Here is a 22,881-nt window from a genome sequence, read left to right as displayed (position 1 = left end):
GTTCCTCTTACGTGCATCGATTTCGATGCACGCAATTCCCGATGAATGGCGTCGCGATATTAATTCCGAATTCCGTTGTTGAAAACGGAATGTCATTGCGATTTAACCGAATCCATTATTGCGCATTACAAATTAAGTGACGGACAGTTTTAATTGGGTGCAACGGTTACCAAAAATATCGGAAACACCGCGAAAGCGAGATAACGAATTTATCCTTTCTCGTGCGCGGAATAAAACGCAGAATCAGATTCTTCACATTCTTTCGATGTTTCGATATTTGCGAAAATCACGCTTCTTTTTTTCTATTACGCTAATGTTTTCATTTTTCGAATTCGCGTTACTGCAATGGACAAAGAAAGACACGGCGCCTCTCGGTATAGCTTCTTCTGGGCTAAATACGGACGCGAGAAAAGGATTACCGAAGGAGGAACGCGTTCGAGTGCACGCCTTATCGCGCTAGGGTTAATATAGATTCGAGAGAACGTGTTTTTTTTCTCTTTCTCTCTTCTTTTTCCCTAGCACCGCGTACCGTCGTCCTATTTGGGTCACTGACGTCGCAAGCGTGTAACAACTGGCACAGGTTGTGTACGAAGAAGATGAGAGGAGAGGCCAACGATGCTCAAAGTGACGAGAGACGAGAGACCGACCGCGATTCCGGCCTTACACGTCTCGCGTTTCTCTCTCTTTCGTTTTCTACGTCTCTCGACTATAAAATATATTAGAGTTTTGCGCGATGCACGACCGGAGATTATTCTCCCGACAGAGAAATTCTCTCAAGGAGAAATTATCCATCTCGCCGTCAATATATGTGCATGTGTGTGTTGTGTGTGTGTGTGTATGTGTGTGTGTGTGTGTGCGCGCTCAAGAAAATTCTAAAGATATTAAGATATCGATTGAAACACATTACTGTTGATATCAGTATGCGTATAATGTACGTAATGATGTAGCGTGGAAGCTAATATAAATTTAATGACATTACTCTGAATTAGATTGGAATCGATTTTTCTTTAATTAAAATTTTTCAATTTGCAAGTAATGGAAAATGTTTGCCTTCTCGAAAGAGATGGACTGGTATTACATAACGAACTCGTCTTGTTTGTTTATGAAGGGAGTTTTAGCCTCTCCCCCAGAGTTTTTAATTCCCGCTTGAAATATCAAGGTTTCGAGAAATGATGATCGGTCCAAAAATTTTATACAAATTGAAATTATTTCCCAAAAGATTCTGTTTTTTTTTTCTAATTTGTAAACGCCGACAAGTTTGATTTATATATCCGAATTTTTCTTAAATGTGCAATAGGATTAAATGTCATATTGGATATTTTTCATACGACGCTATTGTTAATTTCTGTATAATGGCCTCGGGAACTCGAATGACATTTATGGATGCAAATAAGACATTTAAAAATGATACGAGGATTCACGACGAAAACGAATAACGTACGTATATATGCGTGTCGACGATTGGCAAAAAATCTCGCGTGACGCATATTGCGACGTTACATGATCGTGAGTAAAAACATTCGCGAGTTTCTAAGTAATTAATCGCAGGAAACGAGGAAAAATAACAGCGTTACGGTCGGTGTTTTAGTGAAAAGCGGACTCATCGGCGTATTTTCGCTGTGCGCTAACACGAAGAAATGAACGTTTCTCATTTCGACGTGACCCCGTAAGGAAGGACAGTTGATCGCTGCTGTGTGTCGAACCATCGACATGTCGTCGAATAATGATACGACGATCTAGCGTTGCAACAATTTTCTAATCTTCTAATTGATACAATTGATCCAATCGTGAGTAGTTATAAATGTCGGTCCTTTCATCGAGCCGCGAGAAATTAATTTTACATATATATATCTTCCGTTTATCTATATAATATTTCTGTTAAACGCTGCGACAAACTAGCGATTATTGTACCGGCGCGATTTCTTTAATTCCTTCAACTTTCCATGTTAGAGATCGCTTCCGGGGTGATTAAATTTCAAGTTTAAAATTACACCCCGCTTGAAAAACAACGTGATTTTCTATTTACTACTTTTAAATCAAATACTAATTATTTCTATAATATTTAACATTAGGCCTGTTCTTTTTTGCTGAACTTCTTGCACGGTTCATCTTTCCTCTCTTTCTTTTCACGTTGGAGAGAAAAAGAGAAAAGATAAACTGTGTAAGAAGTTCAGCTAAAAAGAACAGGCCTATTACTTGTTAGATATTAAAAGTTATCGATTCTATTTTGGGCGGTTTTTACCCGACACATGTGTCCACGATATGGGAATACGGTTTTTATCTCGCTCAACTTCGGAACACGTTTTATCCCGAATTGTGCTGGATACCGTCGACGATCGGGACATTCGTTTTACGAACGATCGAATCTCGCGCCGCGCGTAACCCAAAATAGCGAATACCATGCGGCCTTATACCCGGCGTGGAACGGTTTCGTCGTGACTGGACCGTTATGATGCCGCAGTCGGCGATACCAGTTTGAGTGTGGTATCTTCATTAACGATTATCTGAAATATAATGCGACGATACTTTTATTCAACCGAATATCGTCACTACAAACTCAGGAAAATATCAGTTCTGAAATATTGATACATATATTATTGTTATAGAAGTCGATGACGATCAGAAATTGAAATTACAAACCTGTTTTTAAAGTTATTTATTACGTGCACAGAAATAAAGGAAAGGGCAATTGTTAATTAACATTTTATTTCAGAAAAGAAAATTATCTAAATAAATCCCCTTACGCAAGATATAGCCTCTGTATGTTTCTAATGTGTTAAATTAAATTATTGGTACAATTATTGAAGCCATTTACTTTTATTAGTTTTATTATATTTTGGCTTATGATCCGTCCACTTTTGCGTTGAATAATGTCGACGTCTAGCGTTTTTCTCTTTAAATGTATCTTTCTCGTAATTTAAATTCCCACGATCTTCTTTCTTTATGTTCCCCTATCTCTTTTGGGACATGGTATCAGTCTCTTTTATTCTCTCTCTTTCTTTATCTTCTTCTCCTTTTATTCTATTTCAATCTCCGGGGAGCTAGATTCACGAAGCTCGTGCCGCAATGCTCGTAATCACGAATTTTTCATCGGGGTCATCATACGCGATGCTGCGCACCCGTGGGTTTCTAGGGTCAATCAGCAGCCAACGGCGGTGGCGGCGGCGGCAGCGCGGCGGTCCCGGGGACGTACGGAAGAGAGAGGAATACCGCTAAGCTCCTCGGCTCGTAGAACGACGACCTCGCGGAACCGGCGCGGTGTCTCGGGGCTCGCTCGCTCGTTCGCGGGCGCGGTAGCAGCTGCCGTCGCCGGCTCGTTTTCACAGCGCGTTCACGTGGTCTCTCGCTCTGCTATTCAGCCGGCCATCGTGCTATATACCGCGATCGCCGTAACTTCCGCAGTCCAGATCGCTTCATTCACAACGCGCGTCGGCGGCGGCGGATCAGCGCCCGGTCCCTCGGAATTAAGAGGTCGTCGTAGGAAAAGACGTTGAGAGATTCTCTGTTAGAGATCTATTAAAATCGCGCGCTTATTTTCCTTGCGATTGTATTACTTTATTTTTTTGTATGTATGATTTAAATTAAAACTATAGACGATTTAAATATTAAATGAGTGGATTTGTATAAAGAGGCCTCCGTCAGTAGAACTTTCTTGAAGATCTGTTTTAAAATTTGATATACATATTTTGTTATTTATTGGAAAGAAGGAAGTCGTGAGATTTATACTGTAATATTATACTGTAATATTAGTAATAGTTCTATAGCTTGTTCTATAATATTAGTTATTGTTCTACAATTTGTTACATAAAATGGTATAGTACCAAGCGCGCAGACAGCTAAAGTTTCGTAGAACGCTTTGCGTCAAAGAGCAAAATTTCTTCATTAAAGAAATGTCGATATCTCTGCATTTGACATGTGGATTTAAATTTATCTCAAACTTTATCCGGGAAAGTTAATTTAAAGCAGTCTTAACTCATCTGTGATGCGAGAGGTAATTGAAAGTAAACTTTAAACTATTATCGAAGGCTTTCGCTTAACTAATTGTAAGTTGTAACAGCTCAATTCTGACACTTGTATCATTCGTGGCTTTGTCGTTAACAGATGGGAATTAAGTCTCGTAGTATGCTAAACGAACGGATAGCCGCGAAATCGTAACGACAAAATTAAATATGGCGACTCGGAGATCGATCTCTCCGCAGTAATATTACACAATAATGACGTGGCATTGAGGAACCAGATTCGGTTTGACCCAATAATATATTTCCAACAAATTCTGATCTACATTCGCGTGATCTACATTTGCGTCCATAATTTAATCATTGTTTTATCACTCATTACGACTGAACGATTATTTTAACCCGTTGATTAAAATCGCAAATTGCATTATTGAAATGCAAATGGTTGTAGCATGAAAAAGTCTCTCTCTCCTCTCCTCTCTTCTCTCTTTTATAGAAATTTGTTTAATTAAAATTAAATTTAAAAAAGTTTGCGCAGAGCGTGTGCACGCTTAAATTTCAGTAATATATTTTATACGTTTATATCTTTTTTCTTAGGCATATAATAAGGAAAAGTTGAACTATATTTATTTCTACAAAATTTATTGAAATATAGAAAAAATAATAATGTAGAATAGCAGTATCTCTTTTTATTGGTTAGACATTAAATCTTGAAAAGAAACGCATTTTTTAGAATCTTCCAAATTTCAATTGTTTATTTCTAATTTTATAGTAATAATACGTTATGTTTATTTATATCTTATAAAAATTTAATTTGCTGTTCTCTTGGTTCCATATGCTATCAAAGACAAAGACTCGCACTCGATCGTGACAAATTTAATTTGACTTTAAAACACATATCGCACATATTTTCTATATAAAATAATATTCCTTTTGATTCGAAATTAATTAGAGATCCAAAATTAATTAAATCGCATTTTATTTTATTACATATTTCATTGGGATAGTAATAATCATTAATTAAGAATTTGGAATATTTGTTTGTATTGGAATTTGAATTATATTGATTGTACTTGATTGATTTGGAAAAATTGGATTGCCATTGCATTTGGTAATATCTGTTTCTCTAAAACAGACATTTGTTATAAAAAGACACGCGACATACCGTTATGTCTAAATTGCGGGAATGACATGGCTTGCGGAAATTACGGAGTTTTAGGTAAAATTAGCATGATGTGGCTAAATGTAAATTAGTGACTGAAATAGAATTCAATTATTTGTCCGTATATAGTTTATAGATCGCAGGAAGATATAGAGATTCGAAAATGATACCGCGGAATACCGAGCAAATATACATCTTATATATGTATAATCATTTGGAAAATAATTTGTAATAAAAAGCCAAGCTATCTTGATTTTATTTTTAAAATTTTATTTAACTTAAAATTTAATAATTTGATAATAAACTAATAACTCTAATAAAAAATAGACTATGTATTCGGGAAACAAATTATCACGTGTGGCATGTAATTTCGATCGAGCTTGACAACGCACTATCATTACTACGTCATCGACATGTGCGTCTGTAATCGTCTAATGACAGATGTGATAAAAAATATTCGAGGTTGAAATAGTTCCACTCATTATAGGAGACGTAAAATAATAGAGACAAGTCTGCAGAACTTAGCACACTAATTTTTCTACTTATTTGTTAACATTATGCGAGATGTTATTTAATAACGAGTGAATTTTTATATTTAGCGAACAATGTCTTTTAAAAATTTGAACAGGATTTTTTGACATAAATTCTGTGAGGAATAAAAAAATAAAAAAAATAAAGTTGATCGTAAAAGATTTTAAAAAATTATCTTTTAAATTTATAAATACATAGTAAAATGGCGTTTAGCTATTACATTTGAAAAATCTTGGTTTGACGTATGCACCTTTTTTACAAGGCTGCCTGACGAACGTAATATTAGTCTAACTAACAATCTAATTTGCGACGACGGATTTAATAACGCGTTTTCTGCATCATCCATCGCGAAAATATTTTCTGCCTCGTGGCAACCTTGATTGTGCCATGACCTCTTTATTTAATGCACTTCTCTGTCGAACGTCACGATGTTTCGCGATCCCTTCATCTCCCGATTACCTTTCCGTTTATTTTTCCTCGTTTGACAAGTTTGCCGAGAGCTCTGCCAAGATTTTACGCACAGTCCGAGAACGATCATGATTTTATTAGCACTTCAAGGTTCTGCGAAATGAATGAGAATAACCTACAATATTAAATAATATTGTAAATTAAAAATATCATTTTATCTTTATTATTGCATCTTTTGAAAAAAAAGTAATGAAGCGATGATAAGAAATTAGCTTTCTTGAGATTACTTGTCTTAAAATAGAATGCGATAATTACTTTTATCAAATGAGACTTAATTCTAAAGATTTATAATTTGCATATAAATTTATTTACATTACTAAATTCAATAAATTTATTGAAATTAATTATTATTTAAATAAATGGTTATTTAACAAAGTTTTCCCTTAGTCCACTTCTTAATTATTGCTTATACTGTTAGAGCTTTCTGTGCAGAAAATCGTAAATATAATTAAATTAAAAAATTTTGGGGACTAAACCTGTCTTTATAATATGAGACTATTAATATCGATTGTAGTTTTTTGACAAGATGCATTCAAGAGTTGATCAAACGAGAGCTAATTGGGGTAAAAGGCGAAGAAATGAATAGTGCAAAGTAATGAAAAAAAGTGAAGACGTCGAGAGCACGTGTAAGGACACTCGTTGTTTAAAATTTCAAGTTGGAGTATCGAACGGTTTATGGAGGTCGAGTACAGACGCGCTTTACACGTGTAACTTTTATCGCCGTATGAAACAGTTTTCAATTGTTAGTGATCAATTATCGATATAATTTTATAAAATAGTAAAAATAGTATACGAAATAATAAAAATCATCTGATGATATAATAATACTCGAATGTGTTAATATATGCCATATACATATTATAAGTTTTTACATCTTTTTATTAAAATTATTATCTTTCCATTAAACAGAAAAATATTTTCTTGAGTCAGTTGTCATTTTCTATAATTATCTTAGATATTAGTTTATGTTGTTATGTAGATATTGTTTTATTAATTTCCTGTGCATTAAATATTTTATAAAATTCATTATATATATATTATATTGCACATCTATATAGACGTTAATAATTTTTGCCGAGGCGGAAATCATAGTTGCGTTCGAGAATTGACGGGAGAGGTCAATGAGGGACCTTTAGTGTACCTCTGGTTTTTATCCTTTAATGACGTGCGTAGGACTGACCTGTAAAACTAACATTTCTATTACTGTTCTTTGAGAATTTCCCGACGGCGACGTAAGGGTGGCTACCCTGCTCTCCGGAGTATTACACGCTTTATTGGAAATACCTACCGTCATGAAATCGGGAGCTACGATATATATTCCACTCCAAATATTGAATGGCAGATTATAATTTGTGTGTGACCACAAGTACGTTTCCTTTGTCATCTTTTAATTTAGCTTTTTCATTGTTCGATTTTTTTATACATTGGATTTGTTCAGGTTTATTGGTACACCGCAAGATCGAAGCAGGAGAGGAAGAGAGAAAGAGAGAGAGAGAAACTAAATTTTATATCATAATTTTTATAATTTTCAATTTTCAATATTATATAAAATATAAAAGTCGTATATTTTCGTGTGTTATAGAAAAACTGGATTACTAATTGTGAAGTTATGAAATATTTTTAAATCACTTTGTCATATATATTATCATTATTACTCCATAAATCATATCGCTATAAATTGATTGTTTTATCATTAACTTATCACGATTTTATGATCAGTGAGAGATTAGATCGAAATCTAAATTATACAAGATTATACACAATTTCAACCTCTACTTAACAAATTGCAGAGAAAATTCTTTTTGCAAGGATTCATTCGCGTGTCAACGAGATATTTGTCCGCAATAGCGATGTAGCAGTCTTTTCTAATCTATTTTTGAAGGCCAGTCGATTCTATATTACCTTCTTACATCCATTAGATAGTGCCTCGCATTTATAAGCGAGTGTATCAAATATACGTATGTAAGTACAATGTACATCTGCGATCGCACCATCCAGCGTTTCTCACACAGATAAAAACGCCCACGAGATCAGATTCGAGAGACTGGTCGAATATTCAAGAATCATCAATAGATAAATCATTCTGCGCAGACTGATTCGCCGAGCTTCCTTGAAGGTGTATCCCTCCGATCGATACACATGTACGTACTATTAATAGGGAGACTTTCGCAATATCTAGTTTATCGCGTACTTTGCGTGTATGCTGTAAACGCCGCGCTAAAGACCTGTGTTCCGCGCAAATGCGTTACGGTGGCAGTTTCTTTCTTGAGCCTGCATTAGCATTGATGCACGCGATATTATTTACGTAAATCGAAATGATACCGCAAGCAGCCACGTTAAATGGATCTTATGAATTCGTTGGCGCGGGCAACGAGTGAATATTCGCGTGTTCAATAAATGTAATGTACGTCCGAGATGGAATACGGTTGAAGTCCAATGTAATAATGTTTCAGCCATGTCATCACGAGATATACGATAAAAGGACGTTACGATAAATCGAAAGATATAATCTTTCTATAATGTTTCTTTTAACAATTTCCTAAATGGAGTTTGATCGTTGAAGTTTACATATTTTTCTCATTACTTTTCTCGAACGAAGATATGATTATATATGATTCATTAATTTATTTAAGCATTTCGATTTCAATTAAGTGGATAGTGGATGAGAAGTATGCGTTTATTTTTTCATGAATCGTGTCTGATTAAATATTTAATAAAATAAGCTATCATTAGGGCAATTGACTTTATCTCATTATTATGTTATGTTAAATTAGAATTATTAGAGTATTCAATGATGACAATAAAGTCTAGAAGTTGCACTAATATCCAAAATACTCATTAGGAACATACAAGTATCAGTAATGAGGCTTTTTTGACTATAATTTGCAATCTTTATTAATAAGGCAACACCATTGTGTTGACTTATTAATAAAGATTGCCAGTTACAGTCAAAAAAAGCCTCATTACTGTTATTTATCCACTGACGAAGAACCTCACTGTTTAACATACAAGTATGTTCAACATACATAAAAGTATATCAAAATAGTTAAATTAAGATTTTATCTCTTTATTTTTTTCCAGAATAGGTAAATTTGAGATATAATTTTAAGGAAACAAAAAAATAGCGAAACCAACGATTTAACTTTAATTCAAATTTAATTTTCATCAAACGTTTGACGATAGCGATTTGTATTCGAAAACATTTGCTAAGAAAGAGTCGGTATCAAATTTATCTATGGAAATGTTTCTTTTGTTTTTTTGCTTAGCGTATAAAATTTCTTGCGAGAATCTTATCGAGTCATGGATTCTGGATTACTTGGTAATTCCAAGCGAGGGTAAAACCTTGACTTTTTAATGCAAATTACTTGACCGGGAGAATATTCTGTGACACATCGGGAGTGTTTTTTTCGATGTGATTTTTTTTCTTCCTCTCGGGAGAAGATAATACTGCCAATGCTCGCATAATCGGCCGATCCATTGCTTCCATAATGTCTGAATGTGAACGCGACGATGAAATCTCGTTTATCCGTTGCTTACAGTTGGAACATGTATAAATGTATAAAATGAATAAAACATTCTTTGAGATTTTTAGGTACGTAATGTTTTATACTTTCTACTTTTGGAAAAGATTTAAGATTGAATTGGATTAAACTTTCAAGCGAAATTGGATGTTTAAAAATGAAATGGACCAGAACAAGGGGAGTTATTTCTTAAACTTTATACAGAATTTGTCTCTTTAATAGGATTATTTTCTTATCATTTTGTTTGACACAAGATCCTGATTTCATTTGTAGCTGAATGTAAATTATAATATAAATACTATAAATTAGAAATAGAGAATTATTGATAAGATGAAGGAATTGGAAACTTTTTTGGAAACTTTCATGCACTTAATATTTTTCATACAGGCAACGATTATATTTTATTTCAATATATGAATAATATTTTAAAACCTATGTAAAAAGTGTCATATATATAATATTTACACATTAATCTAATATAATATATTTAATAATTAAATTAATGATTTCATGGAGGCTTGAATTTCTCAATTAATGTCAGTTTCTACGAAAATGTTATAATTTTATTATTATATAGTAAGTTATTAAAACCCTAACGTGAAACTCGATATCGATCGATATCATTATCATTTTAACAAGTTCCCTGAAACAAGGAAATATGATGCTAATAAATGGGGAAACATACGATATCCCTCGATCATCAGTGACGACCGGATAATATTCTGAAGCCCTCTAGTAAGAATGCGAGCATGCGTGGTTCACTCGACGAAAGTAGAGGCCAGACATACATTTTTGCGAACTCTTGACAATGACTAATCGCCTCGCACCACGCGATCGTATTCATTACATAAATTGAGTTCTTTTTCAGATAGTTTGTATACGAAAAATTATACTTGCGCAAACGCTGCACGGAGTTTGTTATTCTAATGATTTTAAACAGAAGAAGTTTAAATTAAACTTTCCCAAGCAAAAAAATTTCAAGAAATGATCAAATTTTTAATATTGAATTTGATATTATATAGCAAACGACGAAGGCACGAATATCGGAGATTGATATCTTTTATAAATAGATTTGGAGGATATTAATATTGATATTGCAGTGTTGTACTTTTCGAAAGTTAGATACAAAAGTAAAGTCAAATACTGCGGTTAAATACTCGCTCATCTCTGGTGATATTTATTCAACTGTACGCTTGTACGATGTGCTTGTAAGAGATAAATCGATTATCGGTAACGTTTCTTTCGAGTAGGCTTGTTATTCTAATGAAGTGCAAATAGCTCGCTGACGTTCGAAATCGAGTAATTTTGGAGTAAAATTCTCTAATACACGTATTTCGATTAGATACGTGTATAAACGAGTTTTCGTTTAAGTGTCAAAAGTCTCATTACTTTAAGTCATACTTACTTCGTCAAATCAAGCTATATTTACTCATGGAAAATTTTGCAAATTTTTAGAAATTATCTGTTCAATTTGCTATATATACATTTTTTAATATGTGGAAAATCTACGAAAAATCTTTTGAATTTTTTGTTACACACAAAGATCACTTTTATAATTTTTATATATACCCATATAGATATATATATATATATATCAAATATATATGATAAATGAAAATTTTCTCACATAAGTATTTCCCAATAATATAAATTGCGCTATCGTAAATAAATTGGCGTTGCATTCGTCTCTATTAGAAAACGCGTTCTGAACGATGTGCCACGTGTGCATAATTTTCTGTACAATAGGCGTTAAAGCTCGTACCTATCTCTGAGAAATCGGCCGACAGTTCGGTGGCGTTGAAACGCATAAATATGCAAACGCATTCGTCGTCAAGGAAATGTATGCAGCAGCATCTACGTATTTGCTGCATTCCCGACAACTCGCGTGATGTCGAAATGAAGTGTCTTTCTCTGTCTCATTATCTCGACTCATCACGATCATTTATCTGACGCCGAAGATTATTTTAAAGATTATGCGAATACGAAAAAACGTTTATCAATGTTTACTCGATCTTTAATAATACGACCAAATCCAAAGTATCATCTATGTTGTTGGCAACAATCCGGTAAATTGATTGAATTATTGATGACCATTATTAATTATTTATTCCATATCATTTAAATATGATTCGAATATTTTTATCACTTATTTAAAGTAAAAATTATAGGTTTGTACGTAATTATATGGTTTCAAAGAGTTCCTCAATTTAAATGTTTATCCTTATTTACTCTGTTTCTACTAACAGTATTATTTAATTGGATATCATTATCGTGATATGTTTGCGTCCGTGTTGGATTGCTCCGTAAATCGATTTTCTAGAAACATTTCTATTTGTCGCATCGAGTTACGCAGTGTCCTGGCACAGGACGTAACTTTTGGACACTTCTTCCGGAGTCTACGGCAGAACTTTGTACAAGTGTCATGTTCGCGTGACGTCTTTTTACGGCCTTCAAGAAAGAACTTTGCGCAATCGGAGAACACCTGGCGCATCTCAATAATGCAGGACACCACGACACTAGGCGTTGTTGAGCATCGCTTTATTGATATCGCGAATCAAAGGGAGAGAGAGAGTGAGCCTCTAATCAAATTCCGTGTTATGTCCGTGACTGCGTGGTATAAGATAATAATAGTCAGAACTGCATGCACTTCCCGGAGACCGGCACGTCGTCGACATCACGCATGTATTTTATGCCATTACACTAAAGTAGCCGGCGATCAATCGCGCATCTCATCGCGACTTGAGAGATTAATAAGTCAATTAATTTCGTGGATGTTTGCGCAGTTTGCTTTCGATTGGAGTAGGTATAGGCGAGCTCCTATGTGTACAGCTGGTTTAACGCTATTATTCCTGCAGCGTAAAATTTATCTGTAATTTTAATACTAATTGCTTTAATCTGTATCTCTGTATTTTTGTATACTTTTTACATTTTTACTTTTATCTTTCTATGTTTATATACATATATATACATAAACAGTAAAGATGTAAAAATATAAATATATAAAAAAATTATAGATATGATTTTTCTATTGAAAATTATATGTATAAAAAATATATATATTTTTCAACGTGTACATTTACTTCACTGTATTCAAGTGATCATTATTATAGCACGGTTTAACGAGAGCAATGGCCTTCATCGGCTTCGCTATTGCTGGTATTCGATTTTAGACTGTAGAGACTTGAAAACGCATCAATAACGTTACGATTCTCCTTCCTCTCGCTGCCTCTTATTGATGTGCAGCACAGAGAGAAAGAGCGTTTCGACCTTTTGGGAGATTGCCAGAGAATGTCGACCTGACGACGAGAGCGCATATATTCTTTTCCAGTCCGGAGGCACCAGCGCTTAATGACGAAATATTTTGCGCTTCCTCTCGGTTCAGCGAAGTGTTGCGTTGCTCGGGAAACTCGAGCGTGTGTTTCCGCATGCATCAATTTGCCGGGATAATGATATTTATTTAAACATCCGAAGTGACGCAAACTGGTGTGAAGTTTCATCCTTTTTTTTCGCTTTACGTAATCGTGATTATAATATTTTTTTGCTACTTCCTCATTACGCATATAAAGGATAATACGTTTCATACATAGATCATTTTTCTATGTATATTGCACAACAGCGTATAATTTACATATGTACTTGCATAATTTACAAATATTGTACAGAACAGTTTTGATTTTTTTTTAAATAATTACTTCATTTCATTAACTTTGATATCGTTTAAATGCAACGTCATAAAATGCTCTCTCGATATTATATAAATTAATTTCTTCCAACATTTTATACACAATATTACTGATATAATAATGATATTTATATACACACAAATTTTTAAGGTAGCAGTGGGCTTTTAACTGTTTTATAATTGCGCATCGTCTAGCTTAACGCTATACCATTAATAATAATCGTGAGCGATTCGTCATCGTTGAATTTCGATCTATTTTAGCGTCAATTTCCGTCCTCGCGTACTCATTAACATACGCGATATTCGATCCATGCGGTGCGCCTTCGTAGACCTCGTATATAACTCAAGTACAAGTAACTCTAGAGCGCGAACTATAGATCCCGTATTACGTAGCCAGGTGTACATCGCGGATTTGTCAATTATGAAGAAGGTCGTGGGGGTCGGCCGCGACGGGTAAGAAACTACAAACGTGTCCAACCGCGATCAGTCTGATATCCCGGCTGGCCCGTGGAGTACCGGACTCGCGCTCGTTCCCCGTCAACTCCTCTGAACTCTCATCACTTCTCGTACTCGGCATCGCAATCTTTCCGTCCATCCTCATCGACTTCCCGACTCCTAAACTCTCTCCTTCACGACGAGAGAATCGGACCGCTGGATCGGTACCGATCGCTCTCGCGAGGCGCGGATACACGAGTTCTTCTCTCTCCACGAGGAAAATCGCCGCTTCGAGATGGGCATCATCTTCCTCGCGAGGCTGGCCGTGCGATCGATGGGCGCTAAGTGGCGGCATTCGAAGAGAGGGATCTTCAGGAAGTACCGATACCAACGCGGTTTCTACTGAACGGTGTCTCCGCGTGTTGCATTGCTCCCGCTCGCGGTCGTTCCGTTTCGCGGCGTGAGGGCCGGGGCCCCTCATTTTCCGCGCTCGCGCTCGGTTCGCGCTTCTCGCCTCATTGTGCATCGGCCGCGGTCACGGCGAGCCGCCGCGCTTGTTAAAGGCAACCGGGCTCGTTGAACCCGTGCGGTGACTGGTGAGGTGTGGTTATTCTCGCGGCGGCGAACTGCGAAGAGCGGACCGAAACTGGTTCGTTAGTCACCGCGCCACGTCTTTTCGCCCCGTTTGGCTTCATCCCGTCCCGGCGACTTCCCTTTTTTTCCTTTTCTCTTCGATTTTCTCGCGCCCGATCTCGTTTCTGCCCGGTGTCTTCGTCCTCTTCCCGTCTCACGTCCGTCGAACTTGGCGAGCGACCAACTCGTCTAAACTCGACTCGCGGTAATATTAGTCGCTACTGTTTCCCTTCCGTTTTCACGTATTAATCGCTACCCACCACTCGGGCTATTTCCACGCTCTGTCCATTACCCAACTCGAGCGATAAGCCAGATAAAAGCTGCAGATAAAATTGACCCACTATCACGTCGCGCGAGCAGGCCTTGTGTGATGGCGGGTTATAAGCTACCGTCCGTTCGAAGGAAATTCGCCAACCGTGTAACTAAATACATCGATGAATCATCCTATCGACGTCCGTGTGACTTTCGATAACAATTTTTACCGGGAATCACTTTGACATCTGCCGATGTCTGTCTGATAAACCACGCAGATCGATCGCAGAGCTCACGTCGATTGCCGATCGACTGGTAACCGGCGTTGAAGCTTAGGTATTTTTAAACACAAGGCGCGATAGCTTTTTGTCGGACAGGGAATCTGCCTCACAGATATTATCCCGGTGATAATATAACAATAACATTTCGTAACGATGTATTCACGATGATGGAGCTCGAAACCCGAGCGCTAATCAACCTTTGCCTCTCGTCTCGCCCACTCACCAGGGCAAGGTACGTGATTTGTGACACTGAAAGTGATAAGCTCTTGAGTAAATAATGTTATCTGTTTTATTCAAATTGAAGATGAAGATGATACGGAGACTCTTGAATTTTTTAATTTAAGAAAAGGTTACTCGAAACCGATTGCGGACGAATATTAGAAGAAACCCCATTTAGGATTAATGTAAATGTCATTGTTGACACTATATTACTGTATAGTCGTAGTAACAAAATTGATATATCTTTATCAGCGAACACGTGTGATTTTTGATTAAATAATTCCTCGATATCAGTATTGATTTATTAATCTTTCTCTGGTGGATTTGACGCACACAATACATTTTTATTTTATATTTTTAGCAAAATCAAGCTAACGAAGCTAATGAAGCTAATAAATACGTAAAAGCAATATTATTTTTTGATTTTCAGATCATCTGTATTAAATACTATATTTATTTCGGAAATAACGTTATTATAAATTGTGTAAATTATTGTATAAATTATGTAAATTATTTCGATAAAATATTAGTTGCACTTATTATTTTACAAAACTGATTCACTGAGCAACTGATATATTTCCACTCTAACTTTTCAGGAAGAAAAAAAATGAACAATTAACAATTAACTCTCCGGGAAAGTTACAATTTTGCAGTTATAATATTTTTCATATAAGTGTTATCGACATAGTGTTATTTCTGTAGATTTATGAACGATCAAGGGTAAAAAAACGAGCACAGGCAGATATAAAATAGGGAATGAAAGGTTTCACAAATTGCAGCGCAGCCCTCCCTCTTCCAAGTCTCATTTTTCTCAAATCCTATCTTTCGTCTTGTTCGCAGGTCTGCGGGGTCCATAGGCGCGCGCTCAGCACCCAGCACGCCCTCGCAAGCTGCTCCCGATGCACCGCAAGCCGGGGGCCAACAATCGATCAGCGGGTCCCAACTCACCGTGGCCGGCGCTAGCTATCCTCCGCCTCCGAGGAGCCCCAGTCACGCGGCCTTGAAATGTAACGACAGGTGAGGCTCCCCGCTCTGTCGTAAAGATCGCTCGGCACTGCTGTGCTTGCTATAACACGGATTTATGGCCGTGAACCTGATGCGAGCCGCGTTTCTTGTTCATATTGTCTTAAGATTGGCGTGTATGCGCGTTATATATAACTCGTTATAAACAAATCGGAAACTAAAAAATAGGGAGAAAGGTTAGTCAAAATTATAGATATTTATTTTAGGCGAAAAGATTGTAAATACGACATATAAATTATGTATTATAGGTTTCAATATTTAATTTATTTATAAATATTAAAATATCTCATTAAAAATTTTTTTTTCAAAAAGAGCGACAACTTACTTTGTAATTATGCCCTCGGAGGGCGGCATGCAAAAAACCGCTTTTCTTTTGCCATTGATGCTCGAGTAATATTCTGCTCGCGACACGTGATAATAATGAACGATGAATAATTTTGCATATATCTGCATGAGCATTTTATTAACGTTATTGATATCGTTATTATTTTCAACTTTGCTTCCGCAAGTCAGATGATTTCGCGCGTGAAATCGTTATCGGTTCTTGGAAATTATCAACGGGCAAAACGACGATGATAACGTCACACCTGCACAGAAATTGCAAAGAAACGCAGACGGGAGGGAGGAAGGAAGAGGGGGATTGTGATAAAAAGCAAGACTTTATACGCTTTCGTGATAAGACGATCTAATTAATTTATCTGTCTGTATGTGTTGGGAAATACGTTTCTACGAGATAGCTGACACATCATAATTATCGAACGCCGCTATTAACTACATTTATTTATGATCTCCAAATATTATTACGGTACACTTGCCATAATAATGTTGGCGAAGTCAGACTACTTTTTTGTCGGCGTAACTTAAACAGAAGACTCGTAAAGGAAGTAATTTTAGAAATACATGCAATTAATCAACGTTCTTTTTTTATTACTTGTTTATTATTTTATTATTTATTTGTTATTAAGCTTTTAAATTTCGAATGCACCCGAGCGAATTATTCTATTACAGAGTAAATAATTTATTAAAGAGTAATACACGCGAGGAAATTGACGATTGCAAAAAGTTCTTTTTTCCTCACACACGAGAAGTAATCTTCAATTAGAGTAGATTGCGTATTAATGAGACAAATCATATTTAGAAAAGAATAACAAGTTCAAGTGTGTTTTGAATCATACGTTATTTTGAGCGTTCAATTACGTAACGTATTTTGCTTTTTTACGATACATATGGACTGATAAAATATATTAATTCTAGTAGATAAGCTGAGACTTGCAAAACTAGACTTCCGTCCTTCAAGGGTTAAAAAACCGAGCGGACTTGCGAGGCAGGGCGCCGATATAGGTCGATATATTTTCATCGCATGCTTAACGCTAAATGCCGCGGAAATAGACAGCACTTGTGGCGTTAAATCACATCGAGAATAGAATTGTGTTTTGAAACAGTTCAATCGTACGGGAATGTTTTGCGGCCATTCTTACAATAGCCGCTCCATGCGTGCCGTCCGTAAACGGTTATTACGGCACAAAGCGTGACGTCGCGCGTATTATCTGGGCGAAATTGCCTTTTGTGTGACTAAACCGTCTCGATACAAGATGTAAGTATCTCGTTGTTCGATCGTCGACAACACTTTTGCAGCCCTTCCCGAAACAAAATTAAAAGAATCTTTCTTTGCGACGACAATAACAAGGTCTTCACTCGGTCTTCTTAGTGGAAAATGTTTCTTCGTAAAATCTTCCCCTCCCTCTCGCTGTCAGAAAATTGTTGTATACAAGCGTGATATTTTTTTGTACAGCCTTTACACCATTAAAAGTGATTTATACGGTTTCTTTGAGTGTTTATCAAGTCCAGCTCGACTCGAAACTTTTTAATTAAAGAGATCTGCGCATCCACTTTTTTTTCTAGAGATATCTTAACTCTGGCGAGAGGCATGGAGAGAGAGGCAGATATTACACGATAAATATGTTTACGATCCTTTTTTACGTCAAGTCCTTATTAATATTCATCTATCCAACGCACTATATATAAACCATGTTCTTATAAAAACTAAATGTATATTCTTCATGTACATATATCCTGTGGAAGTAATCGTTTCACTAATAAAAAAAAGGGATTAACAGAGGTCAGTTCTGACAGCTGCCCGATGGAGATTAGAATCGTTCTGTATACAATGACAACATATGGACTGTATCGCGAAAGATAATCCCAAGCAAAAAAGCGTACGCGTACAGTGACAAGAAGAAGACTCGTGATATACGTCACGAGCCTTATCGAACGGACGTAGATGTGCAATATCGGAAGAAAAAAATTTTTTACGTTCCTTTCCTGCCCCGCCTCGTGAACGCTTTCGCGGAATTATATACCGAATCGCGAGACTCGTGCCTGGTGCCACTGTCGATATTACGGCCTTCCATTAGGCTTTCGCGAATTTTATCGCACTCGAAATTTTTATCTGTCATTTTTATCTTGTCGCTCATTATCATCGAACCCGCTTATTGCATCCGTCAGTTATCGTCAGGCGATTTTTTTTTTCATTTCGATTCCGGCGAGCCTCTTAATCGAGCGAGATGGCACAACGGCCGCTCCAGACAGTCTCCCACGTGTTATCATCGTCGCCGGCAGCGGATTGTTAAGCCACGGATCGTACACCAGTTACGCGTTACCCCGCACGTCGGCCGGACGTCTTCACGTGCGAAAATCGCGGCGATACGCGACGCGATCGCCGAGATGAGTATCGGCGCGGTCGGTGAATCATATCGGGTCATTCGATTTTTTTCTTCAAATTTTTACAATGCGGTACTTTAACGAAATGAAATAAAAATCTGATCGATTATAACTAATTTTTATCGTAATAAAGAAAAGTTAGAGGAAGAATAATTAGTTGTTTTATATTCTCTATATCTTTAATATTATCTGAACTCGAGTGCTTGAGTTCAGGAATAATATGTGATTTTAGGCAGGTATTACGAAGGTATAAATTTTTAATTATTAACTTTATTTTGAATATTATTTTAATTATTAATTTCAAATATTTTTATTGATTAAATTGGCGGAAGGTAAATTGAGTTTTTGAATTTCAAGTCTATTTTTCACAGCAAGAAATGTAGATTTTGATGACAGTAAACAATATATTTAACATTTAGTATATTAATTAATTAATTAAATTAATATGATTTAATATTTAATATTTTATATATTTAATATTTTCTTCAACGTTTGGAAGAAACAATAATTTGAACAGAAAATAATCTTCGTTTATCTAATAAAAAGTTGTTTTTTTTTTATGGAACAGCTGTACAAAGTTTCACGTATTTATTTTATCTAAATTATTTTATCTATTTCGCTTGTGTTGGAACTCTTCAGAGGTGAAGGCTTTCGTATTTTTCTGCGATACGTGAGTTTTGTCACCGTTCAGCATGAAACTGTGATCGAGAGCGATCCGTTGTACGAACTGTAGACCGGCAAAAGCGTGCGCATGAGATTGTTTCAATTTTTGAAACGTGAAAAACGAGGAAATTCGACAAAAAATTCCACGATGGGGACTCGGGTGGAGATGTGGGGCAACGATTTGTGGAGTATCTCCGTTATGGGGAAAAGAAACAGGACGACCTCCGAAAGGACCAAATCCAACAAGTTAGCAATGTTTATTTTTTTTCCGTTTGTGTGTGTGTGTGTGTGTGTGTGTGTGTGTGTGTGTGTGTGTGTGTGTGTGTGTGTGTGTGTGTGTGTGTGTGTGTGTGCGCGCGCGCTTATTTGTTCGTAATACAGACTTCAATAAAATCAGAGATAAGACGTAGAAGTACTACAATTTTACTTCTTAAGTCTGAATAAAGTTGAGGATAAGATATAATATAAGTGACAAAAGAATTACACGAATAATCTCTTATTTCCTTGAGCGGAAATCCAAATCGAAAAACTTCCCTTCGTTTTAATTTATAATTCAGGGCGCTAAATGTCTCGACGGTTCTGAAGCGTCAAATTAAATTGGAGATAAAGTTAATTGCAGATTAATCTGAAAGCGAAGTGTCTTAAGCCTCCAAAGTTCGTCGCAATTAATTATCGCATTTAATTATCGTCGAGGAAAGACTTTTAATCTCTCAAAACGTTCTGCGTGTTACACGGCCATGCTGGCGATATACAAAAAACGAGTTATGCAACACGTTAAAATGATGCAAACAGCATCGTCGGTCCGGCTATGTTTCGATAATACATTAAAAAGATAACCCTTGCAACGTACCGTTCACACACAGGTTATCGTCTTGTCCCCTAGAAGATCAGCGACCGTTCAAACGCTTGATATCCTTTTCCGGACTTGCATCCGGAATGTCGCAGGAAATAATAATATCTAATTATCGTTTGCAACGTGCATATTAAATTCGGATACGTAAGCGAGACACCAACGCACAGTCTCCTCTTACCTGATAGTATATCTTTGAAATAGTAAGGTAATTCAACGACGTAAAACGAAATACAATAGCGTCGGCAAAAAGGGAAATGTTTCAATTGACCTTTTAAAGCCGCAGAAATTTCACGCGCGAACAAATTGTCTAATTTTATTTTATAAAAATGTATGTCAGAGAAACGTATCTGGATTATGGATATTATATTACTGTTTCTCTGCGATAATTATTATCTTTATGATTATAAATACCATCACATTTATAATGGTAATTATTATTACATATACAATTTTTATTTTTATGATTCTGCTCAGTATATTCAATTATATTATTTTTTTTACAACTAAGTAATTATCATAATATTATTATTCAATGAGGTGTTCTTGGTGCAATTTTGATCTCAACGATTATTTTGTATTTAAAAAAATGCCTCAAATGTCTTTTTAGATGGTCTCAATTTTAATTACTTAAGTATCTTAAGTGATTGGACTTTTTCCTTTACACATATAAAAATTAAATGCATTCTCGCGTAATATTTAATATGTATGAATAAAGGTCTTCTTACGTTTCTGTTTTCTTCTTTTCTCAGTCACCTTTCGAAGCCATTGAGTAGGAGTACACCATCGATGGCAGCTGGCGGCGCGCAAACTCCAGCAAAGGTTAGCAGATCTTCGTCGAGGTCATCGCCGACGTCTACCAGCAGCGCGAGGCAGAAGAAGTTCCACAGGCACTTCACTCAGGTAGAGATATGTTTAAATGGTACATCCATTTTCTCAGAGCCCACGATAATAATCGCTTACGAGAGGGTACGATAAGTAAGAGCTAAAAAAAAAAAAAAACGGCCCGCAGATGTTGCGGGGGCTGTTCTCTTCCCAACGCAGCAACGCGACTTGCTTAACCCGGATCCATTATCGTATTGCGATACTTACCTCGTCTTCATCCGGCGGACAGTTTGTTTAAACTTCTCCGGACGTAGGACATAAACGCGTAGGATATGAACGTCAATGCATGCCTCGTCTACGTGCAGTATAAAAATACTTTCCCTCATCTCGCCGATGAACTTCAGAAAGGGTTAAAAGACCTAGGGTTGATGAGGAGGAATGTATAAATTGCGAAAATATATATCAGATTCGCAGCTTCGCTAATTGATATTGATCGACGTTATTGTCGAATATATATGTTTACGTAGTAATAGTGTCGCGTCGTGAGCGGAATTATTAATATGAATGCAAGCGTGGCGCAATAATGACACCCTCTTATGTTTGATAAACAAGGTATCGCATGTCAACTTGAACAGAGTCCGTCTTCAGGGCGAAATTGTCACACGCTCAAGGTCCGTTAAGCGAGGAGTATATATATACAGTAACTCGAGTCGAGCTGTCCCGAGCGTGGCAAATAAAGCGCGTTCCTGGAATGGGATCTGGATACTAGGATACTAGGATACTTTGCGAAGAAAATGAAGCCTAGCTTCATTTTAACACACTAATCTTTACGACTATTTTGCGTTGCGTTTTCTGTTTATGAATCGATGGTTCGTCGCATTCGAGCTCGTTTTACTATCAGGCAGTATCTTACAAAGATTAGCGAGACTCACGTGAATGGACAAGGTTGAAGACGACCCCTCCCCCCCTTGAACGGAACTCCTTGAGGAAGGAGTTTCGTCGCGTCGGCGAAAGGGCAGTACCGACCTAATGCGTAGTCTTCGAAATTTCGCTATCAGGTGGCGGAGGACGAGCGCGTGCTGAATTACTACAGCTGCGCGCTGGTGGGCGACATCCTGCTTCAGGGCCACCTGTACATCACGGCCAACTACTTCGCCTTCTACAGCAACGTGTTCGGCTACGTGACGAAGCTGCTGATACCGACGGTGTCGGTGCTGAAGATCAGCAAGGAGAAGACGGCGCGGATCATACCGAACGCGGTGGCGGTGGCCACTGAGGAGGAGCGTCACGTCTTCTGCTCGCTGCTCTCGCGCGACTCCACGTACAAGCTGATGAAGCAGGTCTGGGACGCGGCGATGGAGCCGCGGGCGACGGCGGACGAGTTGCCGGCGCTCGACACCGATACCAAGCTCCTCACGCCGGAGACGCTGCTGGTCGACGACTCCGAGGAGGTGAACGCCGAGGAGGACGAGTCGAGCATGTCCGAGAGCGGTACCGATCTTACGGCGGTCACCAGATCGCCGACCGTCTGCACCGAGACCGACGGCACTTCCCCGATTATCAACAGGCCGAGTTTGCCACCCGCCAGGTGAGTCTTCCTCGAGTCCGACGTATATAGATCAAATGAGAAAAAGGAAGTTCGATTAATTGAATTAATTG

General features: G+C 37.1%; 1 protein-coding gene across 3 annotated transcripts in view; it reads left to right on the top strand.

Annotated features, from left to right (window-relative positions):
- Positions 1-22,881, top strand: part of LOC139770942 (uncharacterized) — a 65,331-nt gene that overhangs the window by 35,622 nt on the left and 6,828 nt on the right. For 2 of the 3 annotated variants that reach the window (XM_071703255.1, XM_071703254.1), the window contains 3 exons: positions 15,981-16,157; positions 21,150-21,300; positions 22,260-22,810. In XM_071703255.1, the coding sequence (XP_071559356.1) occupies positions 15,981-16,157; positions 21,150-21,300; positions 22,260-22,810 (879 nt within the window). The remainder of the gene's footprint in view (positions 1-15,980; positions 16,158-21,149; positions 21,301-22,259; positions 22,811-22,881) is intronic. The other variant, XM_071703256.1, reaches the window with a different exon arrangement.

This window comes from Temnothorax nylanderi, unplaced genomic scaffold (genome assembly GCF_030848795.1).
Source record: "Temnothorax nylanderi isolate EJ_2023f unplaced genomic scaffold, tnyl_v1.0 TNYL_tig0035_pilon, whole genome shotgun sequence".
Lineage (NCBI taxonomy): Eukaryota > Metazoa > Arthropoda > Insecta > Hymenoptera > Formicidae > Temnothorax > Temnothorax nylanderi.
The sequence above is the reverse complement of the archived record's forward strand: the minus strand, read 5'-3'. Positions and strand labels throughout refer to the sequence as shown.